Below are 27168 nucleotides of genomic sequence, written 5' to 3' on the forward strand. Positions count from 1 at the left end.
AATGCCTACACTATTATTACTGGAAAATGCTATACCAATATAATTAGTGAAAATGCAAGAGTGTGGATAGGTGTAAATATTGTCCAACACAAATTATGCAGATGTTCAAAAAAGGCCTTTAAAAAGCAGTCCATAATGTTTAGTAAATTGCATCTTTCTTTAAAAAAAAATGAAGCCTAATATTTGAGTGTCTGAAAGACCCTTAATGGATACTCATAGCACATGGTCAAAATGTTCAGCTGCAATTTGTCATGGGAACTCTACCCCTTTCGATGAAATGGTATTTTGTTGTTGGTGCAGAAATTGGTTGCATTTTGAGTGTCTTCAAATAAATGCAAAAGATGTGCCAACTTACTATATCTGCCCCAAATGTTCTAAGTAAGAAGATAGTGGATTTACATTAACTAGGAACCTCACTAGGCATAGCAGTATATGATTAATGTGAAAACCACTTCTGCAATTGGGACCTTGATATTAACAATGATATTTCAATCTTTGTCAAATTTACTGTTCTTGATAATTATTCATTGTTCTACAATCAGAAGTTCGGGCACTGCAGCGTGAAGCTGTATAGTGGAGCTGTACTCACGGGCGACAGCAGACAGCTGTTCCAGGACTTGTATCGCCGTGCCGGGTGGTGCTCTGCTGACAGCGTGATCAAGATTCCAGGATTCAAATGTAGAGAAGAAGCGGCAGCTCACTCGAGTAGTAGGCAAAAGTTTGTTTATTCTGCAGTTGCAGACATAATCACAAGAACAACGGGGAGAGGGGGAGGTGCGGGGACGGCAGACGGACGACAGCCGTTTCGCGCTGTGGGTAGCGCTTTAACGAGTCTAGTCTGTGTGATCAGGTGACCATATTTATGAGTCATCAGAGCTGACGTAGTGACGTTTAAAAACAGCAGATTGCTGCATAATATGTAACTTTTACAAGACTGCTGCATGAACATACAAAATCGTTACAAGACATAAATATTCATTCTAATTCCTATTGCAGGTCAGGAAAATTCATACAAGATATTTTTTAGAAAGAAAACGCAGCGCAGCCCAGAAATTGACAAAAATCAAATAGGATTAAATAAGGGCTGACCTTTCCTTCTGCGCCCCCTCTTTTTTCGCACTGGTCTTGTATAAACAACACTTTTTTCAAATAAACAGTACTTTCTTCTGAAATAAATGTAGTGCTCTTTTTGTTATTGTTCTATGTGTAATCTGCTATAATATTATGAAAAATTAGATTTACAAATAAGCAAGACATCCAGTTACAAAACTCACTTTTATGCGTTCTGATTTTTTTTATATATATATTGCATATTTGTATATATGTTTATAGTATCATTTATATTTATTGATTATCGTAATTCATATATTAACAACAATAATTTTTCTCATTATAGCTCCAGTAATGTTTAATAATTTTATTCACAAAGACCCGACCAGTGTAATCGAAAAGGGGGAACATAAAAAAAATGTAGGAGTAGGAAAGGGACCTAATTGATAGTGAGGCAAAGGCTAAAGGGAGTTTTTATTTGCTGTATGAGGATTGGGGAGGGTGATGTTAAAATTAACATATGGTGAATGTATATATGTATAACAGGAATGTCCGTGTATGCATCAACATGACAAGATGTTATAAAAACACGGACATATCATTGCGGTCGTTAAGACCTAGGGGACCCATGGCTTTCGTGTTTATTATCAACCGTGATTCTTTTTGCAGTAATGACTTATGGATGTCGCCTCCTTTCCCCGAAGAGGTTGCTCTGAGTACGCCTTCGAATCTGAGAACTTCTGGATTCCCTGCATGATAATCTCTTATGTGTTGAATTAATCTTGGGGAGCCTATACCAGAGTGAATAGATTTACAATGTTCCCGAAGCGAACATAAGGGCAACGAATGGTCTTGCCAATGTAAAAAAAGGAACAAGGACAAAAAAATAACATAAACTACGTTTTTTGTATTTTATGAATATATATAGAGTGATTACAGAAAAATTAAAATTTAATAAATAATAAAGAAAAAACGAAGTGTGTCTTTAATTTATTAAGAAGTGTCATTATGTGATAAGAAAACAGAAAAAAAAATAATAATCCTAAGTGATGTTTCTCCTGAAAAGGAGAAAAAAAAAGGTTTTTTTTTAGGTTATTTGTATTGTTTATTGTACACCATGAAAAAATAGAGTGCAAACTGGAGGAGAGAACTCAGAGCACTCAGGGCACAGCTATACAGCATATCCATCATGTTATATGAGCATAATCTCCCGTGTCAGAGAGAGATGAAATACAAAGACTTATTTTGTGTAAAACATGAGTGTGTGCAATAGACCCTTAATGGGTTGTAGATTGCTGCGGGGCAGTGCAGGTGGAGGAATACAAAGAGGGTGCAACCGAGTTCAGACTTGTAAGGAACTGCATAGTACTGTGCAAAGCGTCAAGAGGTTACACAAGTGCAGGAGCGTGGGAAAACGATGCAGGGCGCATGCTTCAAAAGAATTATAAGAGACACGGGGAAGAGGAAAAAGAGGACCTGTATGCTTCTGACATATGATATATATGCCAAAAAGTAACCGTAAAGAGGAAAAAAAAGGATTAAGAACCGGGAGAAAAGACAAAGAGAAAAAAATAAATAAGAAAAAAATATTTATACATATATATTTTACATTTAACATTTATTACCAATATTTTCGAGATTTCATATATATATATATATATATATATATATATAATCTCGATAATATTGGTAATGAATGTTAACTGTAAAATGTATAAAAATGTGTATGAAATAATATATATGAGCGATTATATATAAAAACATATATAATTAAAATATATTTAAATATATTAAAAACCCCAGAAATATGAATTACATATTGTATATAAAATTATAAATATAATAATAAAATTTGACCATAAAAATACTGATACACATTAATATATTCAGACAGTACAATGCTATAGATATAGAAAGAAATGGCTATACACATTATACACAGGACAAAAAAAAATATTTATGTAACTGTATGAGAGGTCCAAATCTGCAGAAAACATTCCCCAAACCATGACACGTCCTTCACCACCATTCACTGACTTCTAAACTCACTTTGGGTTTAGTCTTTCTCCAGTTTGTTGACGAACATAATGTTTCCCATCAGACCCAAATAAAGTAAATTTGCTTTTATCGCTATCTAGGGACCACTCCTTCTCTGTCCACACAATATGCTACTCACCAAAGGTGAGTTCAGCCTTTTGATTCTTTCTGCTAATGAGAGGTTTGGTCACTGCAGAGTGGTCTTTCAGTCCAAATACTCTTAAACATCGTGACACTGTATGACGAGACAGATCCTTACCCTGTTCAGTGCTGAACTGGCGAGTAATTCCAGCTGCAGTGCTGAAACAATTGCCCATGGAGATTCTCCATATTATCCTGTCCTCTCTTGCGAGAGCGACCAGTCTTCTTTGGGGAATTGAAAGAGTTTGTGATGTTGTAAAGATGCAATATTCTCGAAATCACAGACTTGGAACAAGCAACTTCTCTTGCTAGGGCTGTTAGGGTTACCCCTTTGGCCTTCATCTGGACAACCTGCTGCCGGAGGGTTTCAGTACTTTGGAATGGCACACCATTTTTGCAAACTGGAAAGTTAGGAGCCAGTTATGTAGGGTTTGTCAGATAATTAAGGAAATTAGCACCAGGTGCCAGATTAACACCAATAGCTTGCAGGTATCTGAAAGTGTTCTCTAATTTTGATCAGTATTCTTTTACATTTATTTCATTTACATTTTTATTATGTGCTTTTGAAAAAATTCAATTTTTAAAATAAGCTTAAAATCCTGCGTGTTTTCTCATGTTAGGATAAAATCACATAGGACGACACAATGAGCACAACATTTAGGAAATTGTGATCTTCACTGTATATACATTTATATACAAAGACACTGTGTACACATCACCCCATTTTACAGTCCCTTACAGGGTATGTGATTGATCCTATGACCTGAAAAGTCCTGGAGCTTGTGGGGTGGAAGGTTCTTCAGCCGCTCACTCAGGATGTGCAGCCTCTGTGCAGGTGTCGGCAGCTTCCTCTCCTGCTCTGCACCGATCACATCGATCAGTGTGGGACAGGGAGGAGACAGCGGTTCTCTCTGTGATTGGGAAAGACACCGTCTCAGTGTTCTCCATAACAGGAAGCTGCCTCCAGACTATAAGACACACTCATTTATCAGAAAGTTGGGGTTTTTTTGTTAGAAGTGCGTCTTATAGTCCAGAAAATATGGTAAGTTCTAAAGTAATTTACTTTTCTCATTTTACGACTATTATGTGATTTTTGTCTAATCTGTCAATAAAATATTTAATTTCTCCCGGTGAGAGTTATTATTGATGGTCAACAAAATATGATTTTCCTGTTATTCATTTTTCACATTCTAGGTATGATAATGGCTTTTTCCTGTGTGGGATTTTTGATGTTTAAGAAAGTTACACTTGTGTTTAAAACATTCTGAACATGAAAAAGGCTTCTCTCCTGTGTGAGTTATTTGGTGTTTAATAAGATGCAATTTCTGAGGAAAACATTTCCCATATTCTGAACATGAAAAATACTTCTACTCTCTGTGACTGCTCTGGTGATAAAGAAGAGTTGATCTACGTGCAAAAGATTTTTCACATTTTTCACATGAAAATGGCTTCACCTCTGTGTGAGTTCTCTGATGTCTATTGAGATTTGATTTGGAGTTAAAATATTTCCCACATTCTGAACATGAAAATGACTTCTCCCCTTTATGAGTTCTTTGATGTGTAACAAGATTTGATTTCCGGTTAAAACATTTTCCACATTCTGAACATGAATATGACTTCTCCCCAGTATGAATTATCTGATGGTTAACAAGACTTATTTTCTGGCTAAAACTTTTCCCGCATTCTGAACATAAAAAAGGCTTCTCACCTGTATGAGTTCTGTGATGTCTAATAAGACTTGATTTGGTATTAAAATATTTCCCACATTCTGAACATGAAAATGACTTCTCCCCCGTATGAGTTCTTTGATGTGTAACAAGATTTGATTTACACATAAAAAACTTCCCACATTCTAAGCATGAAAATTGTTTCTCCCCTGTATGAGTTCTTTGATGTATAACAAGTTTTGATTTCCGGATAAAACATTTCCCACATTCTGAACATGAAAATGGCTTCTCCCCTGAGTGAGTTCTTTGATGTATAACAAGTTTTGATTTCCGGTTAAAACATTTCCCACATTCTGAACATAAAAACGGCTTCTCCCCTGTATGAGTACTTTGATGTGTAACAAGATGTGATTTCTGGTTAAAACATTTCCCACATTCTGAACATGAATATGGCTTCTCCCCTGTGTGAGTTCTCTGATGTTTTGCAAGGTTTGATGTGTGATTAAAATATTTCTTACATTTGGAACAAGAAAATCTCTTCTTCACTGTGTGAATTTTTTGATGTTTAACAAATGATGTTTCAAGGAAAAAACGATTTCCATTTTTTGAAATTGGCTTCATTCCTTTAAGAGCAGTTAGTTTTCTAATGCCTTTTTTGTGACTTTTATTTATTTTAGTAGTCTGTAATGATTCAGCAGAGAGGACCCGTTTCATAGGATCAGATGAGAGATCTTTGCTGTGAAAGAAAGATGGGATATCTGGAAAAATGGCATTCACTTTAGTTGAATCCAGTGTGATCGCAAAGTCATCTGATTTATAAATTGAAGATGTCAGTTGTCCCACTGGTCTCATGGTACAGTTATCTGCTAAGAATAAAACCTGTTATTTTTTTCATAAAATATGCTTGAAATTAATATTTTTAAAAATTTCTACTTAAAATGTCCATAGAAACATCAAGTTATGTAGTAAAATAGAATTATTCACTAATGACAATGACAGCTCACAATCTAATAGAATTCACAAAAAAGACTGACAGGAACACCTATATGTGTGAATTTGGTGCTAGCCTAAAAATACATGACTATAATAAGGATAATAAGCTGCACACTAACCACTATCAAAATATAAACATGAAAAATGGTAAAGCATTACTGCTATAAGGATACTATGAACCATGAAAAATACATGAAAAATGGTATTGCAAAACTGCTATGAATATTTGAAAGTAATAGAGATGTTTATCAAATGTATTGATCAATGCAAATGAGCCCGAAAACCAACGACAAGGTCATTGCTAATTTTTCGGGAACCTAACCTTAATACTTCTCTATGTGCTATTAAAAATCTACAGGTATGGGCAGACAGGCTCCTGGCTATATAGGATCATGAATAGAGTCTGGTAATAGGGTGGGGTTCTGGGTTCTAAGTCAGAAGAAACTGCATGCTATTCAGAAAAAAGACTGACTGGAACACATACAGTGCTGGCCAAAAGTATTGGCACCCCTGCAATTCTGTCAGATAATACTCATTTTCTTCTTGACAATGATTGCAATCACAAATTCTTTGGTATTATCTTCATTTAATTTGTCTTCAATGAAAAAAAAGAAAAAAAATTGTCATAAAGCCAAATTGGATATAATTAGTGAAAATTATTACCAAAAATAGAACAATGTACAGCAAATGGCAATAAAGTTAAAATTTAGCTTTTAATTAAGTCTATTAAAATCGACTCATGGTCTAATATTCACCCGTGAAAAAGAATCACACAAAATAGACGGACACAGACAAATTGGGTATTCAATTCCAGGAGATATTCAAAATCTCACTGGAGAAGGATAGGTCAGATATCAATTACTCCTATGGTACCTCATTATCAAATGCTCTTATCCAAAGGGTAGTGCAATTACACACAATATCTGTTTTTTTACCTCAAATTGCTGTTTTACATCTGGCAGAAATAGGGTATCATATTTCACCCATCCTCTCTGGCAGAAAAAGAAATAGATATTACCTTAAATGGGACATGATGCTCAATGTTAATTCAGCCCAAAGGTAATAGCTAGAGTATGCTCAATGCCCTCCTTGTTTTCTCTTCCCAACGCGTTTCCTCTTATCGATTCATCAGGGGAAAGTATTATTTGGAGGCTGTAGTGTAGTGGATATAATTCCACACCAAACATAAAAAAGGGGTGGACAAAAGTATTGGCACTGTTTGAAATATCATGTGATGTTTCTCTAATTTGTGTAATTAACAGCACCTGTAACTTACCTGTGGCACCTAACAGGTGTTGTCAATAACTAAATCACACTTAAATGGCAGCGATACGCTGCAATTTAACTCCTTATTACCTGGATTTCCACCGCATCACGGCATCTGGAAGAGCCGGGGACACTCCGGGACTGCCGCATAATGGATGCGACAGTCCCGGGGCAGCTGTGGGCTGATATTCTCGGTTGCGGGAGGGGGCATTAACCCTGCCCCTCGCCCTCCCCAGCCTGAGAATACCGGGCCGCCGCTGTGTGTTTACCTCGGCTGGAAGGTAAAAATATGGCGGAGTCCGCGTTTTTTTATTTTTATATGTACATTTGATTTGTATGTGTATTCTATATGTCTGTGTCTGAGTGTGATATGTGTGTTTTCTATGTCTGTCAAAACAAAACAATCACTGATCTCGGGGAGACCAGCCAGAGAAAACACTGCCGGCAGCCAGCGAGGGCGCTCAAGACAGTGAAATCCTAGGTACACTGGCCCCAGGGAAATATGTAAATCAAAAAAGTTCGTGGAGCCTCTGTTAGGAGTCTCAACACAGAAACCAGCCAGATATCCCTCCGGGAAGGGCCCAGCCAAGGGGTGACTCTTTTTAGGAGACCACCATAACCACCATATTAAGTGGCCCTTTTAGTCAATATCCAACTTTTTGACAAGTTTAAAGATATGACAAGGGAAATACCAAGGCCAGGTATCCATCCACAGAAAGCCGTTTCGGGGTATTGCCCCTCATCAGTGTGAAGTAGGATTCTGGCCGGGTGGGAGCAATGCCTAGTAGACCAACAACACAAAACAATCACTGATCTCGGGGAGACCAGCCAGAGAAAACCCTGCCGGAAGCCAGCGAGGGCGCTCAAGACAGTGAAATCCTAGGTACATTGCCCCCTGGGAAATATGCAAATCAAAAAAGTCTGTGGAGCCTCTGTTAGGAGTCTCAACACAGAAACCAGCCAGATATCCCTCCGGGAAGGGCCTAGGCAAGGGGTGACTCTTTTTAGGAGACCACCATATTAAGTGGCCCTTTTAGTCAATATCCAACTTTTTGACAAGTTTAAAGATATGACAAGGGAAATACCAAGGCCAGGTATCCATCCACAGAAAGCCGTTTCGGGGTATTGCCCCTCATCAGTGTGAAGTAGGATTCTGGCCGGGTGGGAGCAATGCCTAGTAGACCAACAACACAAAACAATCACTGATCTCGGGGAGACCAGCCAGAGAAAACCCTGCCGGAAGCCAGCGAGGGCGCTCAAGACAGTGAAATCCTAGGTACATTGCCCCCTGGGAAATATGCAAATCAAAAAAGTCTGTGGAGCCTCTGTTAGGAGTCTCAACACAGAAACCAGCCAGATATCCCTCCGGGAAGGGCCTAGGCAAGGGGTGACTCTTTTTAGGAGACCACCATATTAAGTGGCCCTTTTAGTCAATATCCAACTTTTTGACAAGTTTAAAGATATGACAAGGGAAATACCAAGGCCAGGTATCCATCCACAGACAGCCATTTCGGGGTATTGCCCCTCATCAGTGTGGAGTAGGATTCTGGCCAGGTGGGAGCAATGCCTAGTAGATCAACAAAACAAAACAATCACTGATCTCGGGGAGACCAGCCAGAGAAAACACTGCCGGCAGCCAGTGAGGGCGCTCAAGACAGTGAAATCCTAGGTACATTGCCCCCTGGGAAATATGCAAATCAAAAAAGTCCGTGGAGCCTCTTTTAGGAGTCTCAACACAGAAACCAGCCAGATATCCCTCCGGGAATTGATACCTGGCCTTGCTATTTCCCTTGTCATATCTTTAAACTTGTCAAAAAGTTGGATATTGACTAAAAGGGCCACTTAATATGGTGGTTATGGTGGTCTCCTAAAAAGAGTCACCCCTTGGCTGGGCCCTTCCCGGAGGGATATCTGGCTGGTTTCTGTGTTGAGACTCCTAACAGAGGCTCCACGGACTTTTTTTGATTTGCATATTTCCCAGGGGGCAATGTACCTAGGATTTCACTGTCTTGAGCGCCCTCGCTGGCTGCTGGCAGTGTTTTCTCTGGCTGGTCTCCCCGAGATCAGTGATTGTTTTGTTTTGTTGGTCTACTAGGCATTGCTCCCACCCGGCCAGAATCCTACTCCACACTGATGAGGGGCAATATCCTGAAACAGCTGTCTGTGGATGGCTACCTGGCCTTGGTATTTCCCTTGTCATATCTTTAAACTTGTCAAAAGGTTGGATATTGACTAAAAGGGCCACTTAATATGGTGGTTATGGTGGTCTCCTAAAAAAAAATCACCCCTTGGCTGGGCCCTTCCCGGAGGGATATCTGGCTGGTTTCTGTGTTGAGACTCCTAACAGAGGCTCCACGGACTTTTTTGATTTGCATATTTCCTAGGGGGCAATGTACCTAGGATTTCACTGTCTTGAGCGCCCTCGCTGGCTACCGGCAGTGTTTTCTCTGGCTGGTCTCCCCGAGATCAGTGATTGTTTTGTTTTGTTGGTCTACTAGGCATTGCTCCCACCCGGCCAGAATCCTACTCCACACTGATGAGGGGCAATACCCCGAAACGGCTGTCTGTGGATGACTACCTGGCCTTGGTATTTCCCTTGTCACATCTTTAAACTTGTCAAAAAGTTGGATATTGACTAAAAGGGCCACTTAATATGGTGGTTATGGTGGTCTCCTAAAAAGAGTCACCCCTTGGCTGGGCCCTTCCTGGAGGGATATCTGGCTGGTTTCTGTGTTGAAACTCCTAACAGAGGCTCCACGGACTTTTTTGATTTGCATATTTCCCAGGGGGCAATGTACATAGGATTTCACTGTCTTGAGCGCCCTCGCTGGCTGCCGGCAGTGTTTTCTCTGGCTGGTCTCCCTGAGATCAGTGATTGTTTTGTTTTATTGGTCTACTAGGCATTGCTTCCACCTGGCCAAAATCCTACTCCACACTGATGAGGGGCAATACCCCGAAACGGCTGTCTGTGGATGGATACCTGGCCTTGGTATTTCCCTTGTCATATCTTTAAACTTGTCAAAAAGTTGGATATTGACTAAAAGGGACACTTAATATGGTGGTTATGGTGGTCTCCTAAAAAGAGTCACCCCCTTGGCTGGGCCCTTCCCGGAGGGATATCTGGCTGGTTTCTGTGTTGAGACTCCTAACAGAGGCTAATACGGACTTTTTTGATTTGCATATTTCCCAGGGGGCAATGTACCTAGGATTTCACTGTCTTGAGCGCCCTCGCTGGCTGCCGGCAGTGTTTTCTCTGGCTGGTCTCCCCGAGATAAGTGATTGTTTTGTTTTGTTGGTCTACTAGGCATTGCTCCCACCCGGCCAGAATCCTACTCCACACTGATGAAGGGCAATACCCCGAAACGGCTGTTTGTGGATGGATACCTGGCCTTGGTATTTCCCTTGTCATATCTTTAAACTTGTCAAAAAGTTGGATATTGACTAAAAGGGCCACTTAATATGGTGGTTATGGTGGTCTCCTAAAAAGAGTCACCCCTTGGCTGGGCTCTTCCCGGAGGGATATCTGGCTGGTTTCTGTGTTGAGACTCCTAACAGAGGCTCCACGGACTTTTTTGATTTTCTATGCCTGTGTCTGTGTGTGAGTGTGATGTGTGTGTGTTTTATATGTCTGTGTCTGGGTATGAGTGTTATATGTGTGTTTTCTATGTCTGTGTCTGTGTGTGAGTGTGATGTGTGTGTGTTCTATATGTCTGTGTGTGTGATATGTGTGTATTCTATATGTCTGTGATGTGTATGTGTTTACTCTCTGCTCCGCTTCCTCTTCCTGTCATAATGGCATCACTTCTCTGCAAAACGCAGGGCAGTGATGAACATTATGTCCCGAAAGCTCGAAATATTAGTAACGAGCTGTGACACATCTCTGGGTGATTAGAGGATGCGGCTCGGTGGCTCTTATCTGTATATTAGAGCCATCAGCCACGCACAGCTGAGGGATAGATCACGGCAGACGGGGAATGGTCTTTTTTTGCAGTTTATTGCAATTCTGTTGAAGTTAGTCGGTTTTAAATAAAACTGAAAAGTCAAAACAAAGGGAAACTATTGTAGAGAAATTCACACTTGGATCTCACTGGACATTTAATGTTGTCCATCATAAAAGCAAAGTTTGATCAAAAAGACTGGACCTGGTGTTGTAGGGACCAAATTATCACATTCAGCAGCACAAAATACAGAGAAGGAAGATTCATCTTATATGATGGCAGGATTCTAGAAACAGCATCATCATCCTCCGATATCTCCTACAGGCCATCATAATATCATTCTACAAGTGATTTTCTAACTTGTCCGCACATTCTGCGTACGCTACCATTTAGATTTCTAGTTTACAGATCTGGGCAGCTGTGAGCACACGACTTCTAACCCCAACAGAAGGACTCCAATGCCCAAAGTAATGGGGACAGTTTCAGCACATCAGTTTAGAGGTAGAATGGGGACCATTTGAAATGGCTGAACTACACCCCCGATAAAGCAGCCACAGCCGGTGACTGAGAAGAATCTGTGACTTCTCTGCATTTAGTGGTCACTACTCACCTGGGCGGTCATCTGTAGGAATCTCCTCTTTACTCCGCTCATCACCCCTCACATATGTCTCTGTAGTATTAATATGGGGCAGATCTTCCCCCTGAAACAAATATTGTAAAAGTCACAGATGGATGGAGAAGTCACATCTATAATCAGCTCTAATCCTGCCATCTCCACCGCTCTCATTACACAAGTATAACACATATAATACTGGAGGATAAAACAAGACTGAGCACAAGACCTTCACAGCCGTCTACACATCATAGGGAGATTTCATGGCACCTTCTCTCCATCTACCTGATGATCCTGAGGAACATCGGGGTCTTCTTGTTTACAGTCCTGTGGGAGAAGAGGACGGGGACATCTCTCTGGTGTTGTCCTCTTACTGGATAGAACTGGAGGAGACACATACAGGGACTGAATTCATTCCTTACATACAGATAATTATAGGCCGTGTGTATTTAGTCCTGTCTATTACCTGGTGATGTGAGGGGCTGAGGACCCTCCATCAGGACGTCCTTGTACAGATCTTTGTGTCCTTCTAAATACTCCCACTCCTCCATGGAGAAATAGACGGTGACGTCCTGACACCTTATAGGAACCTGACACATACAATGATACCGTCACCCCCCGATCCCTTCATAGCATTACTGTATAATGTCCCAGCATTCCCAGCAGTGTCACCTCTCCAGTCAGCAGCTCAATCATCTTGTAGGTGAGTTCCAGGATCATCTGGTCATTGATGTCTTCATGTATCGGGGGGTGAGGTGGAGGCCCCGTGATTGGGCTCAGGGGTCTTCCCCATCCCTCAGACACAGGGGCCTGACAGCGCTCACTAGAGGTCTTCTTCACTACTGTGTAATCCTGGTTATGGAGAGAGACAGTAATAAATCTCACTCCAGACATTTCCAGAGTCCTCACCTCTCCAGTTCTGTCCATCTGTTATTCCCATAGATAAGAATGATGTAATGTGACGTCATCAGAATCTCTCACCTCTCCAGTAAGCCGGAAGAGGATCTCTAGGGTGAGGTGTAATATCCTCGCCGCCATCTTGTCCCTGTCCATATGCATCCTTCACGGGGCAATCAGGAGAATTCTCTTCTATAGAAGATCTCCACTGAGAGGATCTGATATTGTAAAGACCTGATTGGGGAGATGACGATATAACATCATAAAGAATCCGCTGTAATAATACGACTGGAGATAATAAGGGGAAACATATAATGAGAACATTCTGGGGAATATTATACTGTGTGAGGATAGAAAGGGGCCGAGGACTGAGGGCAGAAAGGGGCCGCGGACTGAGGGCAGAAAGGGGCCGAGGACTGAGGGCAGAAAGGGGCCGAGGACCGAGGGCAGAAAGGGGCCGAGGACTGAGGGCAGAAAGGGGCCGAGGACCGAGGGCAGAAAGGGGCCGAGGACTGAGGGCAGAAAGGGGCCGAGGACTGAGGACAGACGGGTTTCCTCCCTTCCGGCCTCTCATAGTTGGGGCATTTGTATCTATCAGAGGAAAAGGAACAAAAATTTCACAATTCATAGAAATTAGCGAGAGAAAAACACCAAGAAAGTCTCAGAGCGGAAGGGGTTAATGCCGCCTGCCCCAGTAATGGGGAATCTCCACACACCTCCACCTGCAGAGCCGCACACTAGATATATGGCTGCTCTGTGCTTACAGGACCTGTGATGATGTCACATGGAGGGGAGGAGTCAGGGGTCACATGATCAGCTCCTCAGTGTAGTCCTGGATGGGATGAGGCGCGGTATCAGTGGACGGTTATAGTAAACTATTGTTGCGTATGTATGTGACCCCTTCACACTCTTATTTCAATCTTTGCTTTATTGAATTCTTTATTGATAAGTTCAGGTGAGGAAAAGATTTATTGAGCGACTTTAAAATAAAGACGTTTGGACCTGATCGGTCTTGATCACAAGTTGCTCAAGATGTGTGTATGACGTATATAGAGCATAGCCGCATGTGTACGATGTGTACGGAACAGTGCCATGTGTGCACAATGTCTATGTAGTGGAGCTGTGTATGTAACGGAGCCGTGTGTGCATGACGTGAATGTAGCGGTGCCGTGTGTGCACAGAGTGTATGTAGCGGAGCCATGTGTGCATGATGTGTATGTAGCAGATACCCTCTTTTACCACTTTGTTAATCACAAAAACACCCGTGCAGGTCCAGCAAAATCCACACGAGGTCCCACGACGATTCCAGCTCTGCTACATGAAAAGTTTCAGCATGCGATCATGGCACATGACCGCCTTCTATGAGTTTCAGGCAGAGACTGAGCAGCGATCAATTGTGACGTCACTTAGGTTAGCCGAGGCCACAGCTGGAGGTTCTCACGGTCCACCACTTGAGACTGCAGGTAACTTGACATCAGGTGACTTCAATGACCTCACCTGAGTTCATTCACCGCTCATCACGCGACTCACTCAGTCTGTGCCTGACCATCACAGTGTACGTAGGAAATACTGTGGATAGAAGCGCAGAATAGGGTCTCACCAGGTAAGGTAACAGATAAGCCAAGGTAATTTAAACCCAGAACTGCTGCTTTTGAATCCAGTAATTTGCATGATTTCACGCCAAATTTCATTACCACATACAGTAATGACATAAAGTTTTGGAAAAACATTGGAACATGTTATTAAAAGATCCTATTTTAAAGGATGTTATGCCTACTCATCCAGGTATCACTTTTAGAAGGGCCCCTACCCTGAGAAATTTTGTAGCCCCCAGTAGGTTCAGAAGTTCAACGGGTATGACGTGCTCACGGGGTCTTGGGATTACTCATCACCGGGCCAGTGTCGGTTTGGGATGTCACTGCAACCGGGCCGGGTTCTGAGACCCCAGTGGTGTCAATAATAGTGGGGATGGGGTGTTGTATTCGTGAGGCCACCTGTAGTGTTCGGCCAAGTATTAGCCGCCGCTGCGGGAGGTCTTCTCTGGAGATGATCATGATCACACAGTTCGGATGGTACAGCTCTCCACAGGCAGAGCTATGACCCCAGGGAGGATGTTGGGAGTACTAAGCGCCTATGGCGCAGGGGTGCGATGATGGGAGCGCCGGCAGTGATGGGACGACACAGAGGTTACAGTCAAAGTTCTTTACTCACTGAGATTACATCGCCTTTGGAGTGCCGTGCTCTGTTGTTATGGGCTCCAGCCAATCCAGGATAGTTAGGAGGTCAAGGCCGGTGTTTCCTTCTGTGTGTCCTTTCCAGTGGTCTTCCCTCCACCCCAGCTTCTGGGCTGTAGAACGGGTCACGGGTGGTTGCTGCACTCCTCGCGTACCCTGGGATTCCCCTTCTTCCTAAGAACCCGAGTCGAGCCTCCAGCTCCAGACCATGGGCCTCTTTCTATTCTGTCTTCTTTTCCTGATGTCTCTTTCTGTTGCCTTCTCGACCCCCTTCCTGGGTGCCGACCTGGCGCTAACTGAATTCTGTGTGAGATGGATCCTAACTTCCCCTGAAGGTGCCCTGCCTCCTGGGTTGCTGAACTAGTGGACAGGAGGTCCCATAACTCGTGATAGCCACCCCCGACACATACCCTGGCCCAGTCCCAGTGAAAGAGCTCCCATGTTATGTGTTGGATGTGTTATGGTGGTTTACTGGTGATGACCTCCTCCGTATCCAAGATGAATACTGCACCCCAGATGAGGTGCAGTACCCTGTGGCGCCTGAAGCTGCAGGGGCGCCGCAGGTACGGTGAACTCTGTGTTGCAAGCAGGCTCATATTGATGCTTTGCAAAAAAAAGTTTATTCTGTAAGTCAATCCAACATCCAACATAAGAGGAAATATTTTTGCCCTTCATCTGGTTCGGAAGATTTTCTGATAAAGGACCGTCTCAGATGCCAGTCTTATTTTATTGTATACCTGATAGAATGCGAGTGTAATAAACAGTATGTGGGCAGGACCTCTCAAATACTCCATGCGAGTGTAATAAACAGTATGTGGGCAGGACCTCTCAGACACTCCACAGCAGACTTCATTCACGCAGGCAGAATATTAAAACTGTTTTTTACTACATGGACTCTTTAGGCATTGTACAGTAGTTCATAATAAAAATATGGCTTTAAGGGTGACCCCATTGAACAGATCCCTCCTAATACCCCTAATAGAGTGGAGGTATTAAGTACAAAAGAAACATTCTGGATATACAAATTAAACACTTTGAAGCCTATAGGTTTAAATGAGGTGACAGATCCGTGTTATTAATATTATTTTCTCAATATATTTTTATTCAATTTAATAGATTTCTTGGTTTTATATTATCGTATTTATATTATATAAATTTTATATTATCTTAATTCAGGTCCCGACTTTTAAATATGTTTCATTTTAATAATGTTTATATGTATACATTTATATAACTATAAATTGTAAATGATTGATGTTACTGACTCATGTTTCTAATCGAGGGATGGGGTGCATGATTCGGGAACCCCTTATAGGGTCCTGTGTGTGGTTATTCCGGCACTGTCCTTCGCACTGTGGTCATGCAGGAGGGCTTCTCGTCTGAAGCTTGTGAACTTTCTGTAATCTGCGCAGACACAGTGAGGTAATTCCCACGGTCTGAACTCTTTTAACCCCCACACATGCGCGGTGTGGTTCTCTCCCACGGACCTAAACTCCTGTTACCCCTCACGCATGCGCACTTCTGCTTTGCTCTGGCACTTGCTTTCTGAACCTTCACAGCTAGAATCACTATACTAAGGAATACAAATATATGGTGCACATCAACACTCCCCACCAATAACTAATATTCTTTAATTCTATTAAAACTCATTATTTCAACATTCCTTTTTGTTTTTAAAACTGAAGAAATGTTCATTAATTACTTTCCTCCATGGATTTTTCTTCATTGCTTCCTGAGCGGCTTCATCTGTATTTGCACAACATGAAAACCCGCAGGCGGACCGCCACCTCCATGGCTTCTAACTGGGTCTGTTTAGGGCCTTTATACAAAAAGAAATTTTAATTTTCACACATATTGCTTTTTTTGCTTATATGAACTCTCTCTAGTTCTAGTGCGTTACCCTCATATGTACGATTGCCGCACGCGGTCTCTGCACACACACACTGTATATTATGTCTGCACTACTATATGAAACCTCTCAACACTTCTTACCCATAAGGACTTTCCTGCTCGTGGTCTCTGAACATTCGCACTGCATATCAAATTTTGCACAACCCGTCACTATACACACACAATTTTTAATTTTTCTTCCGTTTTCTCCTTTTCACCTTTGATAAATAATACACAATTGTGAGATTCAAAGTTTTTCATTATTTTTATTTATTTTTTTCTATCTCTGTAATATCATCATCAATTTAGTTATTTTTTAACACCCCCCCCCCCATTTATTAACACAAAAAATACCATAACCTTTCTTCTCTTCCCTTTGTTTATCCTGATCCCCTATATAGGGCTGTGGATAGAGCCTCCAGCCAGTGTATTACTACGATCCCCAGGAAATCCCACAGTTCTAGACTCTCAGCATTCTGTTATATTTCCAAGAAATATTTTTGCATTGTTCTTTTTCTCTTTTTCCTTTTTGTTTTGTAATTTCTAGATTGTTGCGATATTTGTTACTTCCAGGACTTTTAAAGTCGTCTTTTAATACAATATGTTATTAAAAGATCCTATTTTAAAGGATGTTATGCCTACTCATCCAGGTATCACTTTTAGAAGGGCCCCTACCCTGAGAAATTTTGTAGCCCCCAGTAGGTTCAGAAGTTCAACGGGTATGACATGCTCACGGGGTCTTGGGATTACTCATCACCGGGCCAGTGTCGGTTTGGGATGTCACTGCAACCGGGCCGGGTTCTGAGACCCCAGTGGTGTCAATAATAGTGGAGATGGGGTGTTGTATTCGTGAGGCCACCTGTAGTGTTCGGCCAAGTATTAGCCGCCGCTGCGGGAGGTCTTCTCTGGAGATGATCATGATCACACAGTTCGGATGGTACAGCTCTCCACAGGCAGAGCTATGACCCCAGGGAGGATGTTGGGAGTACTAAGCGCCTATGGCGCAGGGGTGCGATGATGGGAGCGCCGGCAGTGATGGGACGACACAGAGGTTACAGTCAAAGTTCTTTACTCACTGAGATTACATCGCCTTTGGAGTGCCGTGCTCTGTTGTTATGGGCTCCAGCCAATCCAGGATAGTTAGGAGGTCAAGGCCGGTGTTTCCTTCTGTGTGTCCTTTCCAGTGGTCTTCCCTCCACCCCAGCTTCTGGGCTGTAGAACGGGTCACGGGTGGTTGCTGCACTCCTCGCGTACCCTAGGATTCCCCTTCTTCCTAAGAACCCGAGTCGAGCCTCCAGCTCCGGACCATGGGCCTCTTTCTATTCTGTCTTCTTTTCCTGATGTCTCTTTCTGTTGCCTTCTTGACCCCCTTCCTGGGTGCCGACCTGGCGCTAACTGAATTCTGTGTGAGATGGATCCTAACTTCCCCTGAAGGTGCCCTGCCTCCTGGGTTGCTGAACTAGTGGACAGGAGGTCCCATAACTCGTGATAGCCACCCCCGACACATACCCTGGCCCAGTCCCAGTGAAAGAGCTCCCATGTTATGTGTTGGATGTGTTATGGTGGTTTACTGGTGATGACCTCCTCCGTATCCAAGATGAATACTGCACCCCAGATGAGGTGCAGTACCCTGTGGCGCCTGAAGCTGCAGGGGCGCCGCAGGTACGGTGAACTCTGTGTTGCAAGCAGGCTCATATTGATGCTTTGCAAAAAAAAGTTTATTCTGTAAGTCAATCCAACATCCAACATAAGAGGAAATATTTTTGCCCTTCATCTGGTTCGGAAGATTTTCTGATAAAGGACCGTCTCAGATGCCAGTCTTATTTTATTGTATACCTGATAGAATGCGAGTGTAATAAACAGTATGTGGGCAGGACCTCTCAGACACTCCACAGCAGACTTCATTCACGCAGGCAGAATATTAAAACTGTTTTTTACTACATGGACTCTTTAGGCATTGTACAGTAGTTCATAATAAAAATATGGCTTTAAGGGTGACCCCATCGAACAGATCCCTCCTAATACCCCTAATAGAGTGGAGGTATTAAGTACAAAAGAAACATTCTGGATATACAAATTAAACACTTTGAAGCCTATAGGTTTAAATGAGGTGACAGATCTGTGTTATTAATATTATTTTCTCAATATATTTTTATTCAATTTAATAGATTTCTTGGTTTTATATTATCGTATTTATATTATATAAATTTTATATTATCTTAATTCAGGTCCCGACTTTTAAATATGTTTCATTTTCATAATGTTTATATGTATACATTTATATAACTATAAATTGTAAATGATTGATGTTACTGACTCATGTTTCTAATCGAGGGATGGGGTGCATGATTCGGGAACCCCTTATAGGGTCCTGTGTGTGGTTATTCCGGCACTGTCCTTCGCACTGTGGTCATGCAGGAGGGCTTCTCGTCTGAAGCTTGTGAACTTTCTGTAATCTGCGCAGACACAGTGAGGTAATTCCCACGGTCTGAACTCTTTTAACCCCCACGCATGCGCGGTGTGGTTCTCTCCCACGGACCTGAACTCCTGTTACCCCTCACGCATGCGCACTTCTGCTTTGCTCTGGCACTCGCTTTCTGAACCTTCACAGCTAGAATCACTATACTAAGGAATACAAATATATGGTGCACATCAACACTCCCCACCAATAACTAATATTCTTTAATTCTATTAAAACTCATTATTTCAACATTCCTTTTTGTTTTTAAAACTGAAGAAATGTTCATTAATTACTTTCCTCCATGGATTTTTCTTCATTGCTTCCTGAGCGGCTTCATCTGTATTTGCACAACATGAAAAACCGTCAGGCGGACCGCCACCTCCATGGCTTCTAACTGGGTCTGTTTAGGGCCTTTATACAAAAAGAAATTTTAATTTTCACACATATTGCTTTTTTTGCTTATATGAACTCTCTCTAGTTCTAGTGCGTTACCCTCATATGTACGATTGCCGCACGCGGTCTCTGCACACACACACTGTATATTATGTCTGCACTACTATATGAAACCTCTCAACACTTCTTACCCATAAGGGCTTTCCTGCTCGTGGTCTCTGAACATTCGCACTACATATCAAATTTTGCACAACCCGTCACTATACACACACAATTTTTAATTTTTCTTCCGTTTTCTCCTTTTCACCTTTGATAAATAATACACAATTGTGAGATTCAAAGTTTTTCATTATTTTTATTTATTTTTTTCTATCTCTGTAATATCATCATCAATTTAGTTATTTTTTAACACCCCCCCCCCCATTTATTAACACAAAAAATACCATAACCTTTCTTCTCTTCCCATTGTTTATCCTGATCCCCTATATAGGGCTGCGGCTAGCGCCTCCACCCAGTGTATTACTACGATCCCCAGGAAATCCCACAGTTCTAGACTCTCAGCATTCTGTTATATTTCCAAGAAATATTTTTGCATTGTTCTTTTTCTCTTTTTCCTTTTTGTTTTGTAATTTCTAGATTGTTGCGATATTTGTTACTTCCAGGACTTTTAAAGTCGTCTTTTAATACATTATGCTTTAAATCTTGTTGCCGTTATTTGATTAGTCAATTGTCCCGCCAGTATTTGAAATACAGCGGGCGGTCCTCTGCCGTATCTGTATGTATATATATATATATATAGGTTCTTTCCTCTGTAGTAGACTGTTGATTTTTACTTGATGTCCTGATGAAGGAGACAGAGTTCTCTGAAATGCATCGACCTGAATAAAAGCATAAAAAGATGAAATAATCAACATCTGATTTTCTGGTGATAGCGCGGCATACACCCGATCTCCCTCCGATACATCTGAATTCGCTTTCCAGGTCTGCGGCTGCCACCATCTTTTACGTGCATTTAGGAGTTGTGACTGGCACAACCCTTATAGGTGAATGAAATTACCATGGCTTATCTGTTACTTTACCTGGTAAGAGCCTGTCCTGCGCTTCTATCCACAGTATTTCCTACGTACACTGTGATGTTCAGGCACAGACTGAGTGAGTCGCGGGATGAGCGGTGAATGACCTCAGGTGAGGTCACTGAAGTCATCTGAGGTCAAGTTACCTGAAGTCACAGATGGGGGACCATGGGAACCTCCAGCTGTGGCCGCGGCTAACCTAACTGACGTCATCACTGATCGCTGCTCAGTCTCTGCCTGAACCTCACAGCGGGCGGTCATGTGCCATAATCGCGTGCTGTAACTACATCTAGAAGAGCTTGAATCGTTGTGGGACTTCGTGTGGATTATGTTGGACCTGCACGGGTGTTTTGGGGATTAATAAAGTGGTAAAAGATAGTATCCGCTACATAAACATCATGCACACACGACTCTGCTACATACACGTCGTGTACACACGGATCTGCTACATACACGTCGTGTACACATGGCTCTGTTACATACACAGCTCCGCTATGTAGATATCATACACATATATCACATACGGCTCTGCTCCATATACGTCATACACACATTTTCAACGAATTGTGATCGACGCCGATCAGGTCCAAACGTTTTACTTCTAAAGTCGCTCAACAAATCTTCTCCTCACCTGAACTTATCAATAAATAATTAAATTTAGCAAAGATTGAAATAAGTTTGAAGGGGTCACATACATACGCAACAGGGGTCACATACATACGCAACAGGGGTTTAATATAACAATCCACTGACACCGCGCCTCATCCAGTGTGTGCACGCCAATATAGGACTACACTGAGGAGCTGATCATGTGACCCTGACTCCTCCCCTCCATGTGACATCATCACAGGTCCTGTAAGCACAGAGCAGCCATATATCCAGTGTGCGGCTCTGCAGGTGGAGGTGTGTGGAGATTCCCCATTACTGGGGCAGGCGGCATTAACCCCTTCAGCTCTGAGACTTTCTTGGTGTCTTTCTATCGCTGATTTCTATGAATCCTGAGGTTTTTGTTCCTTTTCCTCTGATAGATACAGACGCCCCAACTATGAGAGGCCGGAAGTGAGGAAACCCGTCTGCCCTCAGTCCTCGCCCTTTTCTGCCCTCAATCCTCGGCCCCTTTCTGCCCTCAGTCCTTGCCCCTTTCTGCCCTCGGTCCTCAGCCCCTTTCTGCCCTCGGTCCTCAGCCCCTTTCTGCCCTCGGTCCTCAGCCCCTTTCTGCCCTCGGTCCTCAGCCCCTTTCTACCCTCAGTCCTCGGCCCCTTTCTGCCCTCGGCCCCTTTCTGCCTTCAGTCCTCGGCCCCTTTCTGCCCTCGATCCTCGGCCCCTTTCTGCCCTCGGTCCTCGGCCCCTTTCTCCCCTCGGTCCTCGGCCCCTTTCTGCCCTCGGCCCCTTACTGCCCTCGGTCCCTTTCTGCCCTCGGTCCTCGGCCCCTTTCTGCCCTCGGTCCTCGGCCCCTTTCGGTCCTCGGCCCCTTTCTCCCCTCGGTCCTCGGCCCCTGTCTGCCCTCGGCCCCTTTCTGCCCTCGGCCCCTTTCTGCCCTTGGCCCCTTTCTGCCCTCGGTCATCAGCCCCTTTCTGCCCCCACACAGTATAATGTTCCCCCAGAATGTTCCCATTATATGTTTCCCCTTATTATCTCCAGTAATTGTATTATTACACCGGATTCTTTATGATGTTACATCGTCATCTTCTCCCCATTCAGGTCCCTACAATATCGGATTCTCTCAGTGAAGATCTTCTATAGAAGAGAATTCTCCTGATTGCCCCGTGAAGGATGGATATGGACAGGGACAAGATGGCGGCGAGGATATTACACCTCACCCTAGATATCCTCTTCCGGCTTACTGGAGAGGTGAGAGATTCTGATGACGTCACATTACATCATTCTTATCTATGGGAATAACAGATGGACAGAACTGGAGAGGTGAGGACTCTGGAAATGTCTGGAGTGAGATTTATTACTGTGTCTCTCCATAACCAGGATTACACAGTAGTGAAGAAGACCTCTAGTGAGCGCTGTCAGGCCCCTGTGTCTGAGGGATGGGGAAGACCCCTGAGCCCAATCACGGGACCTCCACCTCACCCCCCGATACATGAGGACATCAATGACCAGAAGATCCTAGAACTCACCTACAAGATGATTGAGCTGCTGACTGGAGAGGTGACACTGCTGGGAATGCTGGGACATTATACAGTAACGCTATGAAGGGATCGGGGGTGACGGTATTATTGTATGTGTCAGGTTCCTATAAGATGTCAGGACGTCACCGTCTATTTCTCCATGGAGGAGTGGGAGTATTTAGAAGGACACAAAGATCTGTACAAGGACGTCATGATGGAGGTTCTGGTGTTGTGTCGGTGTCGGTGCATTACCTTCAGGGACTCCACGTTGCTGGATCTCCGTCACTGGTAGGAAATCTTCTGTTTTGATCGTGACGCCACTCTCAGATTTGCGGTCAGTGGGGACCGCCACTGCAGGTTAGGGGTGCCTGGGGCTGATGGTATGTGCAGTTAGTTGGAATAGCCTCCTGAGAGTGAGGCAAGCCCCAGGGTCCAGTGTAGATGCATAGTACTACAAGTCGCAGAATGACTCACACAGGCAGAAATGTCTTTCAAGGGCTTTACTCACATTTGATGGCAGGGTGAGTAGCCCGGGCGTAGCTGAGATGAACCAGGTGGGAACCAGGTATCCTTCAGGCTGACTTTATGAGGGTGACTACTGACTCGCCTTCCTTAGCCCTTGGTGGTTTGGGGTGACCCCGACTTTTAGTCCCTATGGGGGTCACCCAGGGAAGATGCTGCAGCCTCTCTCTCCCCTTCGTTTGCCGTGTGCTTGTTCCCCGGAACAGGCCACTCCAGCCTCTTGCCTCCTATGACCTATGGGCCCTAACTTGTGGTTACGTGGCTGCGGCTTTTGTAGTGTTGTGGTGTGGGCTTTAAGAGCCCCACACCGGCAGGTTTAGCAGAAGAAAGTTGAATCTATCCCCGCTTCGGGATCTGCCGCCCGGTTGGGCCTGGTGCTCTCTAGCAGTCTCCTTACTTCCCACTCCGTGCACTCCCTAGCTGAAGCTGGCTTTCAGGCAGCACTCCTAGTTGACCGTTCTCCCCCGTCTGTAGTCACTGCGCGGGCGCTGTTAGACAGCAACAGCCCCACAGGTCTGCTCTTCACCGAGCCCTAAGGAGTTCTCCTCTAACTGACTCACTGCCCCTCCTCTCCTGTTCTTGCCTACGCCACCTAGCAACCAGATTCTCTTACCACACCCCTTGAGAGGAGATGGAGGCTCTACCCCCTCCACTATTCCAGTGAAGGTGAAGGCTTGCCCCCTCCTGGGATCCCCAGGGGTCCTCTCATGGGTACATGTGTGAGACCTGATCACTATGCGCCTGTGTTCCACACCCCTGTCAGCCTTCTGGATTACCTGTATTGTACTGTCCCAGCATGGGTGCAGTACTCAGTGGTGCCTGACCAGGTCAGGGGCGCCACATTCCCCCTTAGTTATCACCAGCACGTCCTCGGGCTGCAAGACAACATTTTAAAATGCATAAAACATTAAAACATGTAAAACATTTTTAAGATCACCAGTTATCAGACATCACCACCCTCCACCCACAAGTCCGTTAACCCACCCAAAACCCTCTCAGGAGGCAGGTCACCGGTCCTGTTGGTAACCAGGTCTGGGCCATCCGTTTCCCCAGACCTTTCCTCCAATCTTCCTCTCCCGTTGGCCGCGACTTCAGCCACTTCTGGCAGGATGTAGAGGCGGCTTTCATGGGCTGGTGGTTTCAGGGTCTACCTGGCCTGGTGGATCCGCGCCTTTAGCCTCTTCTGGCAGGATGCAGAGGCGGCCTCCACAGTTGGTGCTGACCAGGTACCCTCTTTGTGGTGGTGAGCCAAGGCCCCATAAACAGGCGTGCTCTCTGGTCGCAGGCGAGCCAAGGCCCTATATACGGACGGGCCCCTCCTGGTTGCAGACGAGCCAAGCCCCTAAACAGGCTGGCCCTGGTGGTGGTGCCACTGGTGTAACTATTTACACTGCGAGAGTTTGTGGCTATAGCAAGTTCATAGCCTTAAAGTTTATTTCTCACAATAGTTTTTGTGGGCGCATTTCTTAAACGTTGCAAACAAAACTTGTCAAAACTTCAACTGGTAACTTGCTGTATTTCTTTACTTCTTTCTACTCTACTCCTCCATTTCACCAGGGCGTGGGCATGTAGGGCACCGGCACCTGTGACTTTCTTGCTCTCTGTCGTCGTCGTCCGTGGTTGTTTCATCTGTAGGATCTTTGTCTGTGGTTGTTTCATCTGTAGGTTCTTTATCTTTCCTTTCTTGGTCTTCGTCTGTTTCTACATCTGGTTCTTTATCTCTGTCTTTTCTTTCTTGTTTGGGACATGGTGCTACATCAAGCGCATACAATCCTCTTTCGCCTTCATGCATGGTGAACTGTACTACGTCTCCAATTTTCAAATTTCTGCCTGAATGTCCTCTGGGCAGGTGGGCTTGAACATCTCTCCGATTCACAAATATGCCCTCATTTATTCCTTTTACTACAATAAAGCCGTATCCGCTTTTCAAGTTGAAGTCCTCTACTATTCCTCTGTAAAGGGGTCCTCTAGCCTGGGCTTTAGACCTTCTCTGCAATCTTTTCTCCTGCAGGTCTCTGGCTGTGACCTCTCTCTGCTCTGGAGACTGTGGTGTTGGAGGATACTTTGCTCTGCTGCGCCGTGTCTTGCGGGCTGGGTTCATGCCTGTGGGCTCCCAGGTGAGGTCTGTGGGTTGATCTTCATCTGCCGACGGTGTCAAGTCTTCCTCCTCCCAGCGGGAATAGGGCAGCATCTCCGGCTCTGGATAGGGGTCTGCTGCGATTGGCGTCGGAGTCAGTCCTTCTGCTTCCTGGCCTCCTCTCCCCCTTAGTTCTTCTTGACACTCCGGCGGTGGCAGCGCCGGGGAGGGATGCTCTTCGGCAGGCCCAGGTGGGGGACTCTTTGGCGCGGCTGCAGGGGTTGCCCGAATCTCCTCAGGGGTGCGCGGGGGGCGCACGTACTGATCCACCAACCACTTCGGAAACTTGGCCTCCATGTCGGCCCTCAGCCGCCAGTAGTTGGACCCCTCTCCTATCATGGGCTTCCTGTCAGGGACCTCTGTGGACTGGGGAGCGGTGTCAGCTCTGGCCTTGCAGGCCGGGGTAAATGGTACGTCTGTCTTGTCTTGGCGGGCCGCGCCTGGCATGGCGGCGGCCTGGTCTGTGCGGGCCGGGCAGGGCATCGCTGCGGCGGCCTGGTCTGTGCGGGCCGGGCAGGGCATCGCTGCGGCGGCCTGGTCTTGGCGGGCCGCGCCTATCATGGCGGCGGCCTGGTCTTGGCGGGCCGCGCCTGGCATGGCGGCGGCCTGGTCTTTGCGGGCCGCGCCTGTCATGGCGGCGGCCTGGATCAGTGTCGCTGTTGTAGATGGCTCTGTGCAGGCTGAGCTGGGCGTCGCTGCAGTGATCGGGGCTTGGCGGGCCGCACCCGGCGGGGCTGCGGCCTGGTTCAGCATATCACTTGCGGCGCGGACGAGCGTCGCTGCTGCGTTGGGGTCTTGGCGGACCGGGTTCAGCAGGGTGGCAGCCTGGGTCAGCGTCACACCTGCAGCACGGATGAGCACTGCCGTGGTGGTCGGAGCCCTGCGGGACAGGCGGGGCATGGCTGCAGCAGCCTGGATTTGGCGGGCCGCTTCTAGCGTGGCTGCGGCCTGGTCCAGCGTCGCCGCGCCGGGCGCCTCTTCTGGGACCGCGGACGTGGCAGCAGGGGTCGGGGCACTTGCGCTGGCCGGGGCATCACTCGACTCACCCATCGGTGGCAGCATCGGGGTCTGAATCGTCGCCGTCCTGTCTGGCACTCGGCGCGCGGCTCCCTCCTCGTAGGTCCGCACCGCCGCAGCCATCTCCAAGAGCTCCGTGCGTTCTTCCCTGATCTGCTCCACGACCCGGGTCTCCAGTCGGTCGCAGAACTGGGCCAGCTCCCGGCACCACCAGGCAGCAGAGCCTGGCTCTGGGTATCCACGTCTGGACTCCATTTTCTTTAGCAAGCTGCTGGCTTCTTTTCTGCTCCGCCGTCTCTGGACGCTTCCGCTTTCTTCATCAGCGAGGTCAGGACTCTGCAGGGGATCTCTGGGTAGCCACACCTCTTCGTGGGCGGTAACTTCTTCCAGCGCGGGCTGCTGTTGTTTTTCAGCGCGCTTTTCATGGTGGCAATATGGCGGCGCTTCCAATTTTCCACGCGGACCGCCTAGGCACATGGTCACCTGTCTGAACAGGTCTAGTCCTTATCCTGTTCGTGACGCCAGATGTGAAGCCCCACAGGTGTTGTGTCGGTGTCGGTGCATTACCTTCAGGGACTCCACGTTGCTGGATCTCCGTCCCTGGTAGGAAATCTTCTGTTTTGATCGTGACGCCACTCTCAGATTTGCGGTCAGTGGGGACCGCCACTGCAGGTTAGGGGTGCCTGGGGCTGATGGTATGTGCAGTTAGTTGGAATAGC

At 45.1% G+C, this 27168-nt stretch overlaps 2 protein-coding genes across 3 annotated transcripts in view; one reads left to right on the top strand and one right to left on the bottom strand.

The window, feature by feature from the left end:
- Positions 1 to 4533: 4533 nt before the first annotated feature.
- Positions 4534 to 12841, bottom strand: LOC142310391 (uncharacterized). 2 transcript variants are annotated; one of them, XM_075347914.1, is made up of 6 exons: positions 12687 to 12841; positions 12378 to 12557; positions 12172 to 12295; positions 11991 to 12088; positions 11703 to 11793; positions 4534 to 5758 (listed from the first exon to the last, which is right to left on the bottom strand). In XM_075347914.1, the coding sequence occupies exons 1-6, from the start codon at positions 12762 to 12764 to the stop codon at positions 4596 to 4598; spliced, it is 1734 nt and encodes a 577-aa protein (XP_075204029.1). In that variant the 5' UTR covers positions 12765 to 12841; the 3' UTR covers positions 4534 to 4595. The 2 variants fall into 2 exon arrangements, with proteins under 2 accessions (XP_075204029.1, XP_075204028.1); XM_075347913.1 differs by having other exon boundaries at positions 4534 to 5761.
- A 1497-nt stretch (positions 12842 to 14338) lies between these two features.
- LOC142312809 (uncharacterized) overlaps positions 14339 to 27168 on the top strand; it is a 30173-nt gene continuing 17343 nt past the window's right edge. The window contains exon 1 of the mRNA XM_075351793.1: positions 14339 to 14387. Coding sequence (XP_075207908.1) covers positions 14339 to 14387 — 49 coding nt within the window. The remainder of the gene's footprint in view (positions 14388 to 27168) is intronic.

This window comes from Anomaloglossus baeobatrachus, chromosome 5, assembly GCF_048569485.1.
Source record: "Anomaloglossus baeobatrachus isolate aAnoBae1 chromosome 5, aAnoBae1.hap1, whole genome shotgun sequence".
NCBI lineage: Eukaryota > Metazoa > Chordata > Amphibia > Anura > Aromobatidae > Anomaloglossus > Anomaloglossus baeobatrachus.

What these genes read in the sequence shown, in the direction of transcription:
- LOC142310391 (XM_075347913.1), bottom strand. Translation starts at nt 12,764, where the DNA reads ATGCATATGGACAGGGACAAGATGGCGGCGAGGATATTACACCTCACC. An exon ending in TCAGCCCCTCACATCACCAG is followed by an intron (nt 12,089 to 12,171) that starts GTAATAGACAGG and finishes TGTCTCCTCCAG; the next exon opens with TTCTATCCAGTAAGAGGACA. An exon ending in TCCTACAGATGACCGCCCAG is followed by an intron (nt 5,762 to 11,702) that starts GTGAGTAGTGAC and finishes TTTTATTCTTAG; the next exon opens with CAGATAACTGTACCATGAGA.